A 14,982-nucleotide genomic window follows, 5' to 3' on the forward strand; every position below is an offset into this window, starting at 1 on the left:
GGTTCTTCAACCCTAGGTGGCAGTGATGGAGACAGGGACTCTGGCCTATCATCTCAGAAGCCTCCGAGGCCTTATGCTATTTGGGGTCTGTCAAGAGAAGCCTGTAACGGGCAGTGTTGTAAGTTGAACAGATGCAAAAGGAAAGGTCCTTCCAAAGACACAGGCTGTAGGTGTGGGTGGGGCTGGATGAGGACAGGACGGGGCAGGAGGGCTGGCCTGAGGGTTAACCTCCTAACGAGGAGGCGGGGCATCTTCCAGAGTACTCAAGGAATACTCCTACCAACCAATTTTAATCCAATTTAATGTGTATTAATTGAAGTCTACTGGTGCTCGGCCCAGTGCTAAAAGCCGCTGGGGATAAAGGATAAAGGAGTACAATTGGGAGTATGCACGGTAACAACACTGGCTAATATGTATTTTGTTTACCTGTGCCAGGCACTTTGCATCTCTTATCTCATGTAACCCTCACAACAGCTGACACTATCATCACCTCCTTTTAGAGAAGAGGCAACTGAAGCACAGAGAGGTTACGTGACCTTTCCAGTATCACACAGCCAGCTGTAAGCCCTGACCACCCGGCTCCAGGACTTGAACTTTTAAGTGTTTGTACCTGGGACCATAACTTTATATACCCTAAGGAAAAAGTTGAAGTATGGAAAGAGACTTAAGTTTGAGAGTGTCATAGCAGGATTACTTAACTAAAAATAAATCAGAAGCACCTTGGATAGTCACCAACAGAGGAAAGACTATGGACTAATAATGACCATTATGATAACTACCATTCAGCTGTTTACCATGTCTCAGACACAGAGCTAATCGGTTCACGTAATTATCTCATTTCTCATTAACGACGACTTTGTGGGATGCCCATTCTATCCTCCCTCCGCAGTGGGGGAAGTTAAGTAACTTGTCCATTGTCACGCAGCTAAGGGCTGGTAAAGCTGCAATTAGGGGTGAGTCTGCTGATTCTGGGTTCATGTTCCCAACCATGTGATTTACTCTTATGAAGTCATTAAAAGACATTTTTGGAGCAATTTCAATCCTTATAAAAGAAGTGGAAAACGAAAACAAAAACAACCCCAAACAACAACCAGGATACAAAACTGCATATCTAACATGAGACCAACTTTATAAAACAGAACACACAGGAGGGAGATTCATAAAAATATAACAGTGCTTGTCTTTGGAGAGGAAAGAGGGGTAATTTTTATTCTTCTTTACGCTTTTCTGCAAGTTTTGTGTTTTCTACAATATGCAGGGATTCTAATTAGAATTTTATTGGAAGAAGAAAAAGCTTTTAAACAGAGTAGAATGGAAAACAAGAGAACCAGAAGCCATGGCCCGGACTTAGAGGACCTTGCAGCTGGGAAGCCGAGTCACATTTGTGACCCTGGTCACCTCCTGTTTTCCTGTCTCATGGGCGTCAATGTCCATGTCTTCTCTCCCCGAGGGCAGGCTTGGTGTCATAGTAAAGCTTCTATCTCCACGAGTCTCAGCATGCACCAGGTGTCTAAGGGGTATTGGGGTCTCTTTGTGTGAAAATAAGGCAGGACATCTGCTGCCTGAAAGACCCTAACTGTGAATTGGCATGAGATATAACGTTCATTTGCTGAGACCCTGCTATACATCAGGCTACATACTAAGCGTTTACATACATCATTTTTGGTCCTCATAACAAGACTAAATAAGGGTAACATGCTGGTCAGGTTCCATTTTCTCCACCTACCCCTGCTATCCCCATCCACTCTCTGCCCGCCCCATGGCCTACATCTCCCGGGCTCCCTTGCCAGATGGTTTCTGGTTGGGAGGCATGAGCAGGTGATAAGGGCAGAGCAGAGAAAGGTCAGGGTGTTTTTCCCTCTGCTCCCGCCTGCTTTGGAGCCGGACCACAAAGTAACTGTGCCCCACAAGTAGCTGCTGTGTGGTTTCTGTAATACCACCCACCCTCTGTAAGGAGTCCTGCCCACTCCCTGGAGCTGACCTCGGCCGGCAGAGTCCTGTTTTCTCCTGAAACCTAGAGAGGTAGGGTGTCAGTTATTCTGGTGGATTACAGACAAGGAAGCAGAGATTTGGACACATGTCCAAGGCCACCCAGAGTGTTACAAGTGGAGCAGAATTTGAACTCAGGTGTCTGTCTCATTCTAAAATCCCCTTCCCACTGTCTCCTGGGGTTCTGGTTCTGAAAGCTGCATCTGCCCTTTGACAGCAAATGGCAAACACTCAGCCCCTGAAGCAAAGCTGCTGTCAAAACCTGCCTGGAATGAAGCCATCAAGACGAAGTGCCTGCTGGGCCTCACCCACCGACATCAGTCCTGGGCTATCACTGCTGCAGATTCCTCCTGCCTGTCCCCTGAATGCCTAGCCCCTGAGTGGGGATAAATGTTTCATGTCCCTGCACTGGAGATGGGTTTTTGTCTTCCTTTGTTCTTAAACTGTGAGTAGGAGGAGATTGAATCCTACATCTGAAATGCTGTGGTTCCACGGTTCTGGGGAAATGTGTAAAATCCAGGGGTCGGCCTGCCAGGACCCCTTTAGCATCCTTTGAATGAGAATCTCCTGTCCTCCCTCATTGTCTCCCTGGGGTGGGGCCTGTGCAGGAAGTCAGAACCCCAAAGGTGCAGAAGTGGCCTGAGTCCACCGGCTTCCCAAGAGCTCCTGAAAGATGTATGGGCTGTGGAGGGGCACAGGGGTGAGCGGACGAGGGCACCCTTGTGTCTGCAAGAGCCCAGCTGCAGAACTCAGCAGGTTGACAGCACAGAGTCCTGAATTACCTGCACTAGAAAAGTCACTTTTTTGGTGAAATCTTGAAATGACATAATTTTTGTAAATATGAAAGAGACTTTCATACTGAGAACTAATTAGATGTTCTTATTTTGGATTTTTGTGTTTTCCTTTACAAGAAAAAAAAAAAAAAGACAATTTGCCTATCATCCCCTCTCCCTGCAACACCGGGACAATGATGCTGTTACAAAGATTAAGGAAAAAAGGGTGAGTAATTTTGCTCACTTTCCCTTCTGACATGTTTAATAAAGATTTTAAAAAATGATTTAGGAGAAATGCTTTTGATCTTGTGACTGCAAAGGGGCCAGCCCAATGCATTCCTCAGTTCAGGCAGAAGAAATTATTTTAGGTCTTAAAGATAAAGAGGATGAAACAGTCCATTAACCCTAAATGAGATCGGGCAAATGCCATCTAGAGCAGACGTGTGAGGCCTCTGGAGATTCTCCGCCTATAGAGAGTCATTCTGAGATTCAAATACCCCAAGCACCCTGGATTCTGATCTCATGTGAGCCCCACTGGTGCCACTTAAAAAACAACTTAAGGGGCGCCTGGGTGGCTCAGTCGGTTAAGCGGCCGACTTCGGCTCAGGTCATGATCTCGCGGTCCGTGAGTTTGAGCCCCGCGTCGGGCTCTGTGTGGACCGCTCACAGCCTGGAGCCTGTTTCAGATTCTGTGTCTCCCTCTCTCTCTGACCCTCCCCCGTTCATGCTCTGTCTCTCTCTGTCTCAAAAATAAATAAACGTTAAAAAAAAAAACAAAAAAATAAAACCCTTAAGTTTCTTTGCATAAGCCAGCTGCTGTCGGCATTGGATTGTGGAATTTACAGAAAGAGAATAGTTTGTTTCTTCGTCTTTTCTTTCTTTTTTGTCTCACGGAAAAAAAAATGATTGCGGATCATTAGATATTGGCCCTGGGACATATTACAACTCTCTTTGCAAACATCAAAGAGGTCTTTTCTTTCAGTGTATCGATTTTCTTTCATGAAGATCGGAGGGATGGGATCTCTTGTGTTGTCTTGCAGCACCAAGGGCTTGTCCTTAGACACGAATGGCCTCTGAGGCGAGAGGGGCAGCTTCAGACGGTGGGACCGAGACGCCTGAGGAGGGTGCTGGGCAGGGGCGAGGGCGGGGGCAGCCGTGCTCAGAGCAGGCTGGAGGACAGGCAGGCACACGTGGTTTTGTGACCATGTGTCTTTTGCAGCTATGTGCTTATGTTGGTGCCCACATTTGGGCTTAGTACCGCACCACACATGTGATACCCCCGAAGCACTCCCGAACGAGCCTCTCCCAAATGTGCTACTTTGGCACGTGGGTGATTTTGAGCCGAAGACAATCAAGGCCCAAAAGACTCGGGAAGAGCTTCTTGCTTCCCCCTTATTTGCTCCAAAGAATTTGGAGAGGGGAGCTGGTGCAGGAAGACAGCTCCCACAGCAGAGAGGTGCAGAGTCCGGGTGAGGCGTGGTAAGCCAGAGCTCAGACGGGCCTGTTGGTTGATTCCTGTGTCCCATTGCCTCTGCTTGGTGTGACAAGCATTTGTTTCCCAAACATCTTCCCATCTTCCTGTAAATTAATTTCCTTTTCTTTGAAGCCCCTCAGCCTGCTCCCTTCTCCTTATAAGAGGCCTCAGATGTTTGACTTCTTTAAATCTCTCGTGTCTATGTGAGGTTCTAGTCCCTATAAAATTACGGTCTTCTCCTGCAAATCTGTTTGATGTGAACTTAATTAAGAGACCAGCCAAAAGAATGTAAAAAGTGTTGAGGCACCTGGGTGGCTCAGTCGGTAAGCGTCTGACTTTGGCTCAGGTCACGATCTCACATTTTGTGTGTTCGAGCCCTGCATAAGGCTCTGCATCGACAGCTCAGAGCCTAGAGTCTGCTTCAGACTCTGTCTCCCTCTCTCGCTACCCCTCCCCTGCTTAAGCGCACTTTAGCACGTGCTCTTTCTCTCAAAAATAAATAAACATTAAACAAATTTTTTCAAATGAACCTCAAAAGGGTCAAGGAAAAATTTTCCTCCCTGACACCCTGTTGTCATGAGCCCGGACACTTCCCCTTTCTGTGGGCAGTTGCCTCTTCTGCTGGGGTTGGAGATGAGGGAGTGTGTGTGTGGTAAGGAGTGGCATCCTGCTTCCTGCTGTTTGTGCCCTAAGTGCTTCACATGAGAGGGCAATAAGAGCCCTCAACTGAGGGGCTGGAATCCTCTCTCTCTCACCTACTGCCACATGGCCACAAGCCCTCGTACCCTCTCTGAAGCTCAGTTTCTTCATGTGTAAAATGGGCATGTAGAGCACTGTCACAGAGTTGTTGTGAGGATGTGATGAGACGGCAGGTATAAAAGCGCCCGACTTGTAGAACGTGTTAACCCAGTGACACCTACTCCCTTCCTCTACACAGACCTTACCAGGCACGGTTCTGAGCTGCACCCATAGGTGCCACTTTTAATGGTTCACCCCCGTGCTCAGCCACATACAATCACTTTGTGGCTGAAGAAACAGGCCCACATAGGTTTTGTCACTAGGTCAAGGTCACATATAAGGTTGGCAACAAAGCCAAATTCTGGACATTCCTTATTCCCAATCTCAAGCCTGTGCTGTGTCTACTACACCCATGAGTTTTTCTAGACCTCTCCGTGGAAATCAGCAAAAACCTTCCAAAGAAGTCATCGAGAGAAGCCAAAGACAAACAGACCACCGCCCTCCCCCCCCAACCCCACCACCCAAAGTCAGAGTTTGTCTGGTCAGCCAGGAGGAAAGAGTACTCAAGGAAGTTTGCATAGGTGGCATGAGGCTCAGAGTGTAGGGAGAGAGGGGGAGGAACAGGGAGAGGGAGAGCAGAAGGGGGAGGGGGAGGGAGGGAGAGGGAGAGAGAGAGAGAGAGAGAGAGAGAGGGAGAGAAGGGGAAGAACCTGCCTTGGTGCTATGCTCAGGAGGCCATGTGAAGGGGAAGAGCAAGGGCCATGGAATCAGTGAGACCTGGGGTCACACGCTGCATTTGCTACTCACAAACTGTGTGACTATGGGAAGCCTTAATCTCTCTGGATCTCAATTTATTTATTGGGAAATTCACCATAATTCGTTCCCAGCCCCACCCGTTTCAATCTCTGTCTCCCTGTCTCCCTGTTTGGGTTGTCACAAGGGTTAAATGATAAAGGAGTACGACATACCCTTCATGGAGCCTGGACAGAATAGGCCCCCTTAAACACAACCTTCCTCACCTCCTACTGGCCTCGTCCTACCCCAGGAGATTAATTAGATGTGGCCTTTGCTAAACAGGACTTCCTCAGGATGGATATGTTCCCCTCTCTTCTCTCTTGGAACCCAGGCTTCTAGGGGCCTCTGGGTGGCTCAGTTGGTTGAACATCTGACTCTTGATTTTGACTCAAGTCATGATCCCAGGGTTGTGGAATTGAGCCCCACATTGGGCTCTGTGCTTGGGATTCTCTCTTCTCTCTCTCTCTCTTTCTCTCTCTCTCTCTCTCTGTTCACCTCCCCCCGACCGTGTCTCTCCCCTGCTGGAGTGTGCTCCTGTGCTTTTTTTTCTCTCTCTTTCAAATAAAAATGAACAAACAAACAAACAAAGCAAAACACAAGCTCCCGGACTGGTGAGGGTTCTTCCTGCGAGACTGAAAATGGAAGTGGACAATAAACTGCCTTGCGTCACTCTCCCCATTCTCTTCCGCTGCTGTGTGTTCTCCCAGTGGGCACTGGGTTCTGGCGAGCCAGCAGTTGTAGGAAACAGATCCTTTGATGGTTTTGTTGAAATATCTTGGGAGGCAGAGGTGGGAGGGTTAAGTTAGTCACCCTTTGTGAAGCTACAATCAGGAGGTGATGTTTATCTTGCCCAGCCAGATCCTGCACTAAAATATATCGTGCAATTAGATGTTCTTGAAAAATATGAATTACGGGTTCTCTGTAACCAGGGTTGGGCAAGTCTCTTCTTTTAAGAATCTATAAGTATTCATCAAATACCAGAGAAATAGGTTTGGGGGGCCCAAGTCAGAGATGATCATGACCATGATGGGTGGAGAGAGGTGTAGTTATGGGGACCTAGATTAAAGGCCTCGTGCCAGTACCACCGATAGAACTTTCTGGGATGATGGAAGTGATCCATTTTTGTGGTCTCTGATCTAGCGGCCACTTATTTGAGCACTTGGAAGGCGGTGTGATTGGGGAATCGAATTTTTTATCGTATTTAATTCTAAGTAATTTAAATCGCCACATATGGTGAGCGGCTACCATACTGGATGATGCAGCATTATATGGACCGCAGTGTCCCATGAGCAGCTGCTCCTGACCAGGCAGTCTCAACTGGGGATAATTTCTGGCCATACCTAGGACATTTTGATGTGACTCCAGGGATGCTGCTCCCCACCAACGAACAGAATAGGATTTTGCTCACTGCAAGCACTGAAGCAGAACCAGGGAGGATTTGGAGGCCCCAAAGAAGGGAGGGTGTAGTGCAGGTTACAGCTTGTCACAGGAGTCTCGGTTAGAGGCCAACGTGAGTTCTGACCAGTTTCAGACAGTCCTGCCTCATAGCCTCCGTATCACTGGCCTCGTGGGTCCCGTGAACATCAGAAGTGTCTGGAGCAAGATCAGTAGTTGGCAATAAAGACACCTGATTTTTGTCTCCAAGTGACTCATGGCCCATCTTCCTGGGATAGCGCTGAAGCATCGACATGTGGGAGGTGGCTGGTCTCCACTGAGCCCTGTGAAGTAGGGACTCTGCCTACTCTGGCTCAACTTATGCTTGAAAAATGAATGAATGGATGAACACATGGGCTTTTGGGAGCTGCTGGGGTGGGGTGGTGCTGCCCTAATGCAACTCTCTGGTCCTCCTTCATAGGAAAGAGAGCCCTGTGAGCTCACACCAGTGGTGTGTGGTGGTCGGGCACGTGGGTCCTTGGTAAAAGGAAGGAACTCAGCCTGGCTGTGTCTACTGGTCTTCCTTTCCCCTCTTCCTTCTCTGTGTGCTTGCCTGGCCCCGCCCCCCATGGCGCCCCCAGTTCTAAGCCCCCCCATAGATGTCCTCTGACTAGACCAAACTCTTCACTTCAGACACACACCTCAGCTCTGGAAGGTGAAAAATGGCCTCCTTTCTTCTCAGCTGATGTCAAGGAGAAAACAAAGCCTTCCCCCTCTTCTCTCCTCCCTCCTTCACTCACACGAACAGACCAGGGGCAGATTACTGAGTTTAAAAATCACTCAGCCAGTTGTTTGGAGGTCCAGATCTAAATGCTGACTATCAGAAATTTACTTTGTGTCCCTGGGCAAATATTTCCCCCATCTGGGCCTGGGTATCTGCGTCCATGAAATGGCAGGGTAGAACAGTCTCTAGAAATGCTAACATTCCACGATTTAAAGTAGATCCAGAGAAATGTGATTATCAGAGGGGCTTAATCACTCCAGGCAGCTTTGCCATTTAAAAGAGGAGATGGTTAACCCAAATGAGTGTCTAATTGGCAGCCTGCGGTGGGAAAGCTCCCTTAAGCAGGAGGCCTTCCAAGTTCACTCGACTGATCTGGGGTAGTACCTTTCCCTCCTCCACCCCCAAAGGGTCAGACAGCAGAGGGGACCCTCTGTCCCCTCAGGCAGGAAAGGTCCACCTTCACTATAATGCTCTCAGAAGCTATCAGCTGCCCACAGCGGATTTCTGTCATTCCTGGGCTTCACGGAAGGGAAATTTGGCTAGAGAGCAGAAGTTCAGATAAACAGGAATCCTGTGCCTAAAAAATAAATCGCCTGGGAACTTGAACTTGCTAGTGTGATAATAAAAGGAATAGAGGCTGGGGGTCGGATGCACCTGGCTCTTGGCCTCCTTCCAGGCTGTATGGCCGTGGACGGGTCACTCCACCCAAGCTGTGCTTCCCTCCTCTTTAAAATGAGATCATAACCGGCCCTGCTGACCTTGCTTGGCTGCTGTGGGGACCACAAAGAGTTGATGGCTGCATCTGATGTTTTGTATAAAACGCGGTACACATAAATGCAAAGTGGTGGTGATGGCATGTTCACCTTCTGCAGCTACAAATATTCTGCACGGTAATAATCAAACAGTGCAGGGCCGAGCTCCTCCCAGCACCGGTGAGCATGTGCAGTGAAACAGTAAGATGCTAAATCACTCACGAGCTGTTTAAAGGATTAGACAGAAATGTTAATAGCAACAGATGTCAGCTTGTTCACTCATGGAGGACACGACTCTGGCTTCACTGGAGCATTTCTCTGCTGGCTCCAGCCCCAAACGAGGCCACGGCTCTGACCTCTGGTTCAACCCAGAGTGGTCGGGGCTTGCTTTCTGCCCTGAGGTTAAGGATCTGATTGTGAAAGTTGGAAGAAGCCAAACTTCATCTTGGGAGGGTCTCAGTAGAGCAGTAATGCCCTGTAAGATCGGCTGATCCAAACTTTAGAGGAAATGAGAAGCTATAAACATAGCCTGGAGCCTTGCTCTTTTTTTTTTTTTTTTTTCCACGGAGGCTGTGAGCAGAGCTGAGAGCACTTGCTTCTAGTTGGGGTTTGAAGACACCTCCAGGTCCTTGCACAGTGAGACCTGGGTGGTCAGAGTAACTGCTCAGGGCCTTCCGGATCTAACATTCTAGGGCACCATAAACATGGCTGGATGAAGAGAGGCTGACCCAAGGATTGTTCCAGAAAGTATCAAGTTTTCTCCTCCTAGCACTTGGCAGCAAGGTGGACACGAGAGAGAGGCCGTGTCCACATCACCGTCTGGAATCTTTGGTTTTAGAAGCACTGAAAGAGCAGAGCCTGAAGTAGCCGCAGGAAAAGACTCAGGGGAACGTCTGACCCTTCCGAAGAGTGGCTGCCTCATGGGCCACCCACACTCACCTTTGAAGGGGGACTGGGCCCGCGTCGCGAGGAAGAGCTTCTTGCTCTTCTTGCCCTGCCACTCCTGGCGGACGTGGTAGCCCAGCGTGTTGCAGTGGCCCTTCTTGCAGCTCAGGCACAGGCCCTGGCTGAAGGTGCCCATGTCGCTGCACTGGTATGCCGTGCTCTGCATGCTGGCGTGCAGCAGGGAGTCGATGAAGAGGTGTACTGAGCGCTCGTGGGAGCATTTTATGGTCTGAGTGATGGCTGCAACACAGGGCAGGAACGATGTTATCACCCCTTGATCCAAAGTACCCCCAACCCAAAGGATGATTGTTTTCAGCGCAGATCAGTGGCATGTTGGGAAGGAGGGGGGCGGTTGCTGAGGCTGACCCACTCATCGACTGAAAACTACAGGAGTGGACCCCTCCCAGTCACGTGGTGGAGAGTTGTCACCCCAGGCACCTCAGGGGTGGGGGGCTCCTGAGGGCACCCTGGTGTTTAAATAGGAAGCCTAAGTCACTAAGAAAACACTGAATTATTTAGGAAAACAGGGTAGTGTAATTTATTAAAAAAATATTTATGTCTTGGGGCGCCTGGGTGGCTCAGTCGGTTAAGAATTCTACTCTTGGTTTCGGCTCAGGTCATGATCTCACGGTTCATGAGAATGAGCCCAGCGTCAGGCTCCTTGCTAACAGTGTGGAACCTACTTGGGATTCTCTCTCTCCCTCTCTCTCTCTGCCTGCCTGCTCCCCGCTCCCCCTGCTCACACTCGCTTTCTCGCAAAATAAATAACCTTAAAAAATATATGTTTATGTCTTAAATGGTTAAAAATGTGCACGGGCTGATGCCTGGGTTGAATTAGCTGGAACAGGCTTGTGTGGAATGTCTCTTAACAAAGCTAGGAAAATGACTGCCAGGTTACTCTTGGGGCTCAGCTAATGGTCTGGTGAAAACTGAGGTCTCTCCCACAATGTCTACTCTCTGCCCTAAAGCAGCCATTGCCTCCATTGGGTAACTGGCCTATAAAACCAGCAAGGGGATTGGCCTCTAGAAGGATACATCCTAGCAACCAGGTTTGCATGGGCCTAAACCAAAACAGCTAGTTTAGGAAGTTTATCTAGCATGGATTTTTGACCTTTTTTTTTTTTTTTTTAACTCTCCAAATCTTAACCTAGTCTTTAATAAATTATTCCTAAGGAATGTTGAAGAACCACCATAAGGTATGTAAAGTACCTGATGTGGAGGTACAGCACAGGTCACTCTGCCTAAAGGTACTGAAGGCTAAATGCCAAGATTGGACACCTTAATTCTTGGACTAGTGCTGCATTTGTTGTGCACCTACTATGAGGCAGGTACCATGCTGAGGGCTTTCACTCATCCACTTTCTGAATCTTCTCCACCGCTCCTTGAGGCAGCTGTTATAGATGAGAAAATGGAGCTTCAAAGGCATTCACTAACTCATTCAAGCTCACCTAGCCAGGAGGTGTTGAGGTGCTAAAGCAGTTACCAAACTACCTTCTGTTCAGGTGTGTCGGGAGAACCACCCCAGAACAGGATCGCTTTAAAAAAATTTTTTTTTTAACATTTATTTATCATTGAGAGACAGAGAGACACAGAGCGTGAGCAGGGGAGTGGCAGAGAGAGGGGGAGACACAGGATCTCAAGTAGGCTCCAGGCTCCGAGCTGTCAGCATAGAGCCTGACACGGGGCTTGAACCCACAAACCACGAGATCATGACCCGAGCCGAAGTCGATCGCTTAACCAACTGAGCCACCCAGGTGCCCAGAGAATGGGATCACTTTTAAACTTAAAGGTGAAGAAAACTGAGAAAAACCACCTCAAAACTGGGCAAGCAAAATAAACATACTTGGTTCCATCACTCTGAAGGTTAGTACAAGAGAGCAAATGGCACTAAGTGGTCAGAGAGGTACTTAAAACTAGTACTTAACTAGGCAACTAGTTACTAATCCTAGAGGCCTGTGTTGAGCGTTGGGAGAGAGTAGATCTGGGAAGAGGGCTGGTTGGTCAGCTGGTGATGGAACAGGACCCGTGAATGACTGGAGGGACACTAATGGGAGGGGTATGTAAGGAATGGCGAGGGGGAGTTCCCAGAAGGTTCTGTCAGGCGTGGGTGGGTGGAAGGCTGGGACGCCGGCCAAAATGAGATAATGTTGAGTGTGAAGGTCATTCTGATGCTGGAGAGGTGAAGGTGGTGATATAATCACAAGAGAGCATGTTCTCAGCTTGGTTTGGGATGATGGAGGTGGGAAGAAGGTGAGCGGGGGTGGAGGTCTCCAGCTGGCTTAGTGTGAGTTGGCATGTTTTCATCAGGATGATATTTTATAATAATGAGAAATTTGGAATGCCTATGGAATGTATGAGTTTTGCTGACAGTTTTGTTCGTTAATCCTGTGCATGTTGTCAATGTGCATGTTCTTGGTTCAGTCTCAGATCTGAGAGAGAAGTGGGATCACAGCCCAGATCATGCCACAATCCAGTTCCTGCCCCAGTGTAAAGGAAGTGACAAATTAGAGCTGAACTTTGAATCCGAAGAATCCCAGGAAGGTCCTGTGGGGCCAGCTAGATGAAACCTCATGAGAGTGGAAGAGGGGTACTGCCACGCCAGTCAGACCAAGGATCAAGAAGCTATGCTCGATTAAGTGCGTCCAGAATAGAGAAAGTGCCCCAGAATAGACAAAGTCCCCCGGGGTGAGGAAGCTTCTAGAGAAGGAGAAATAACCACAGGCATCAGGACTCCACTTTCAGAAGTGGTAGTACCCCTGGAAAGACTTTGTTGCATACACTGGGTGGGGCTAAGAGGCAGGGATCCCTTCCTGGGGCTCCCCAGCTCACCGTCGGTACTTAGCCTCCAGTAACCACTGCCAGTTAAAAGTAGGGCCTCCTGGGGGGACACCAGCCCTTACCCACTCCCACAAACCCTCTCTCCTAGTGGGTTTGGTGACCATATACCCTGGGCGCCGACCCTTGCTCAACGGTTCCCAGAGTCCCACAGAGCCGGAGATTCACTGGGTCTGGGGGCGGCATACAGGTGTGGGAGGTAGAAGCCAGTGCAGGCTAGTGCTCTCGGCCTGGCCCTCCTTCTCACCATTTAAGCCGTGCTTGCTAATGTGTTTGTAGAGCTGTAGGAAGTGGCAGCCAGGTTGGAAGTAGCCCCCATTGGGGTAGAAGTCATAGTGTGCTATGGGCTGTTTGATGCCCACGCTCAGGCCCATGTGCTCCCGGGTAAAGGTGTGAATGGCGTCCACAAAATTGGCATCATCTGGTGAAAGACGGTCACTGGGCGAAGATCCCTCAAACAGAGGGCCCGCGGCATCCAGCCCTAACAGGAAAGCAACGGTAAGGGTTAGGTGGAAGCAAGGGGAAACAAGGAGAATGCCCTTTTTAGTTTTTTGATGTTATTATACATTCACGAGCTAGCAGGAAGAAGAAAATCCTAGGGGATAAGCTTTCTCTAGAAAATCTTGCTATAACCTTTCGCAGTAAAACCACATTAATTCATGGTGCCGAAAATTAGACACAGGCTGTGCGTTATCTAATGGGGAGAGAGGTCTGCTGGAACTATCCAGTGGTAGAAATAAGGTTATGAGGGAATGCTTGATTTATTTAAGCGAATCAATTTTAAGTACCTCTCAAGCTACTTTCAAGAGCATCTGTTTGCATACAAAAAAAAGCCCGCTGTGCTTATTGTAAGTAGTTCTAACCTATCCAACAAAGAAGGAGTTTATTTGCCTGTATGTTGTCAACAATTTCCCTAAATGAGCTGGCTTTTCTCCTACACCAGTGTCATTTCCTTGGACTGTCCAGAACAGCCTTGGGACATCACTGTTCCCCGGTGAAAATGTCATGAGCAAATAGGACGGCTCAAAGCTCTGGTCAAGTGACAGATGTGTGTGCATGAGACTAAGCGCAGCTCCTGGCTGACTGTAGTTGGGGAGTATTTATGCACTCAGAGTTTTTCCTCTGTCTTTTTTCCTTCACCTTCACTGCAAGGCCCTTTGATGTCCCACATCAGCCCTAGCTTCCATCCCTGTTGGGGGTGAAGGAATTGATAGGGGGCGGTGAGAGCGCCTGTCTCCAGCTCTCACCCATGGTTACAAATGAAAGATGTCTTGGTGTGATTTTATTCTGTTCTTCATGGGTATGAGTATGAGATGACAGCAGTGATTAGCTGTCCTGCCGCCTCTGACATGAGTGAGCCTGGCTAATAATGCCTGATGTGGCCCATGATGCCAGCCAGAGTGGAGAGGGTGCTGGGGCCTGGGGTCACCTCCCTGCGGTTCTGACTTAGCCTTCGAGGCCTGGTTGCTTGGCAATGGGTCTCATTGGCCTTCTGTGGAAGGTCTGGTCACCCCCAGCCTATGGAGGGTTAAATCACAGAGGTGGGGCCATGAACAGTGGCCTGTGAAGCAGGGCTCCCCAGTCACCAGCAAGATAAAAAATAAATAAATAAAATAAGGGTGAGGAAGTGAGTTCTCATAATGACAAATTTCTTTCTTTTAAATGTCTGCCATTATCTTTTAACTTCTTCTTTGGTGAAGTGATGGGAATCATAGATGTCAGCTGCCAAAAATGTTCTGACTTGATAAAGTTAAAGGCCACAACAACGCTAGTCATCTCAAATTTCCTTTGAATTGTTTTAGCCTGTGAAGGATTATTGCTTTGACCTGCTAGGTCTTGAAGGATGAGTAGGAGTTTGGTGGCTAGACCAGGGCTGGGTGGGTAAGTGGTAGTAAAAAGTTCCAGGCAAAAAGAAAAGGACAGGCAAAGGCCCAGAAGCATAGGAGGCAATGGCATGTTTGTGAAGTGGAGAAAGACCTAGTGTCATGGACGCCTGGGACTACAGGGAGGGAACGGCTGGAGGGGAGGTCGGAGAACTCTGGGGCCTTGTTTGGGCTTTCTGAGTTTCATCCTGTGGGTATCTGGGGGCCTTGGGGACTTGGTTAGGGAAATATCTGGTGAGACGTGTTCTTCAAAAACAGAACTGTGGGGCAGCATGGGGGATGAGGTTGGTGTCTATGATGCCTGGGGGGAAAGACCTTCTCACACAACCCCAGTTCTTTCTGGGTATCTGGGGCCGTTCCCAAGTGAGTGTAGAGCTCCCTGCCTCAGTCCAAATAGGTCCCAGAGTAAGACCCGTATGTTTCACAAACGTGGCTGATGTTACTGCACATTTCAGCCTGTGATTTTTTAACTTGCTCATATTGGGCTTTTTAAACTACAGGTTGAAAAACTCTTTGCTGGTAGAACAGTGTATAGAAAGCCTACTTTTTAGGTCCTATTTGGCATGACTACGAGAGGCACCTGTTGGAGGAGAGGCACCAGAAGTTGAGGCTGTAATTTATTCTGAATTCTCGAGGAAAA

At 48.5% G+C, this 14,982-nt stretch overlaps 1 protein-coding gene across 1 annotated transcript in view; it reads right to left on the bottom strand.

The window, feature by feature from the left end:
* The window catches only part of LIPC (lipase C, hepatic type), a 138,828-nt gene that overhangs the window by 9,336 nt on the left and 114,510 nt on the right, over positions 1–14,982 (bottom strand). Inside the window, exons 5-6 of the mRNA XM_019441968.2 lie at positions 12,707–12,940; positions 9,619–9,864 (exon numbers count right to left, since the gene is read on the bottom strand). Of these exons, the coding sequence (XP_019297513.2) occupies positions 9,619–9,864; positions 12,707–12,940 (480 nt within the window). The remainder of the gene's footprint in view (positions 1–9,618; positions 9,865–12,706; positions 12,941–14,982) is intronic.

The sequence above is a fragment of the Panthera pardus genome, unplaced genomic scaffold, assembly GCF_024362965.1.
Source record: "Panthera pardus isolate Hobbes unplaced genomic scaffold, ASM2436296v1 HiC_scaffold_24, whole genome shotgun sequence".
NCBI classification, from domain to species: Eukaryota; Metazoa; Chordata; class Mammalia; order Carnivora; family Felidae; genus Panthera; species Panthera pardus.